The sequence below is a fragment of the Entelurus aequoreus genome, linkage group LG17 (genome assembly GCF_033978785.1).
Source record: "Entelurus aequoreus isolate RoL-2023_Sb linkage group LG17, RoL_Eaeq_v1.1, whole genome shotgun sequence".
NCBI lineage: Eukaryota > Metazoa > Chordata > Actinopteri > Syngnathiformes > Syngnathidae > Entelurus > Entelurus aequoreus.
In genome coordinates this window covers 9,479,306-9,480,876 of record NC_084747.1, presented here as the reverse complement: position 1 = coordinate 9,480,876, position 1,571 = coordinate 9,479,306, and the positions used below count along the sequence as shown (strand labels likewise).

At 39.3% G+C, this 1,571-nt stretch overlaps 1 protein-coding gene across 1 annotated transcript in view; it reads left to right on the top strand.

Annotated features, from left to right (window-relative positions):
- The first annotated feature begins 503 nt into the window (after positions 1-503).
- LOC133631868 (gastrula zinc finger protein XlCGF57.1-like) overlaps positions 504-1,571 on the top strand; it is an 11,239-nt gene continuing 10,171 nt past the window's right edge. The window contains exon 1 of the mRNA XM_062024037.1: positions 504-1,082. Within this exon, the coding sequence (XP_061880021.1) occupies positions 686-1,082 (397 nt within the window). The 5' untranslated portion in view covers positions 504-685. The remainder of the gene's footprint in view (positions 1,083-1,571) is intronic.

The window sequence follows — 1,571 nt, the reverse complement described above, 5'->3', positions numbered from 1 at the left end:
TGTGCGTGAATGCACAAAGGTGAGTTTTGTTGATGTTATTGACTTGTGTGGAGTGCTAATCAGACATATTTGGTCACTGCATGACTGCAAGCTAATCGATGCTAACATGCTATTTAGGCTAGCGATATGTACACTAATATTGCATCATTATGCCTCATTTGTAGGTATATTTGAGGTCATTTAGTTTCCTTTAAGTCCTCTTAATTAAATTTATATCTCATGACACATGTAATATGGCTTTTAATTTTTTGCGGCTCCAGATAGATTTGTTTTTGTATTTTTGGTCCAATATGGCTCTTTCAACATTTTGGGTTGCCGACACCTGCACTAGTTTGAACGATGTTGGTGGATAAAAGTTGTTTTAAAATGTTGTTGTTTCCGACTATTTGATATTATCAGTAGAAACTTTTGCGAAACGGTCGTTTAACAAAGTAAATGTAGTTTAAAAAAAAAAGAAGCGACTTTTGGCGCATGCGCAAACAGATCGAGCACTGCGGCTTTCCTTTGAATGCGTCCAAGATGGCGGACTGAACGGCTGTGGCTTCCCGACGAAGTTTCTCATTTACGATCTAATGTTGTTATAGACTAACAAAGACTCGTCGTATCTAAATCCCATGAAACAAAAGTTGTATTTGGAGCGATGGCGTTTAAGCTGAAGTGAAGATTGAAGGCTTTTTGAGAGCACATGGACGACTACTGCTATGCTAAAATGGCGACGTCGTGTGAAAGAGAAAGTGATGCCAGCAAATCACCAACGGAGATCAAGATAAAAACCGAAGATGAGCGAGTTGACGTTTCCAACAACGTGTTTATGGAGACTGAAAAAAGCGTCGACGAGAAATTAGCCGACTATGTTGAAGAATGTAAACAAAGGACCGCCATGATTGTTAGCTTGAAGAAGGCAGTGGAGTTCACATCAGAGGAGATGAAAGAATGCGAAAGTCAAATGAAGAAAGTGGAAGAGCAAAACAAGCGCTTGTGTAAAGAAAATAATGATGTGAAAGAAGAGATGTTGGGGAAGAGTAAGAGATGTGAAGAGAAGACTGGACCACATGTCTACATCAACGTGCAGAGGATTGGAGGTAATAAAGAACAAGAATAATATGATTACTGTCAGCTTTTGATCGGGAAGTTCTCCACAAGTGTCATAAAGCCAAAGAAAGTTACCAGAACATTTACAAATGTAGTTTTTGTAGAAATCAGTGACACACACGGCTGTCCACTTCAGTGGTGTAGACTTTACTGAACCAACTGCGCATGCCCCGAACATACATACACAACTACGGATGCCCATAAGGGACATCCACTACAGTTTTCTTCATAGAGGGATTTTGATTGTTCTCAGAAGTGCATCGCGGCAGCCATTTTGAAGGTCGAGCGTCATTGTTCACCATAACGCTTCATTTTGAAAAGTATCGATATACATTTTGGTACCGGTACCAAATTATGGGTATCGGGACAACCCTAATATATACACACACACATATATATATATATATATATATATATATATATATATTATTGTATAGTGGCCTAGTGGTTAGAGTGCCCGCCCTGAGATGGGTAGGTTG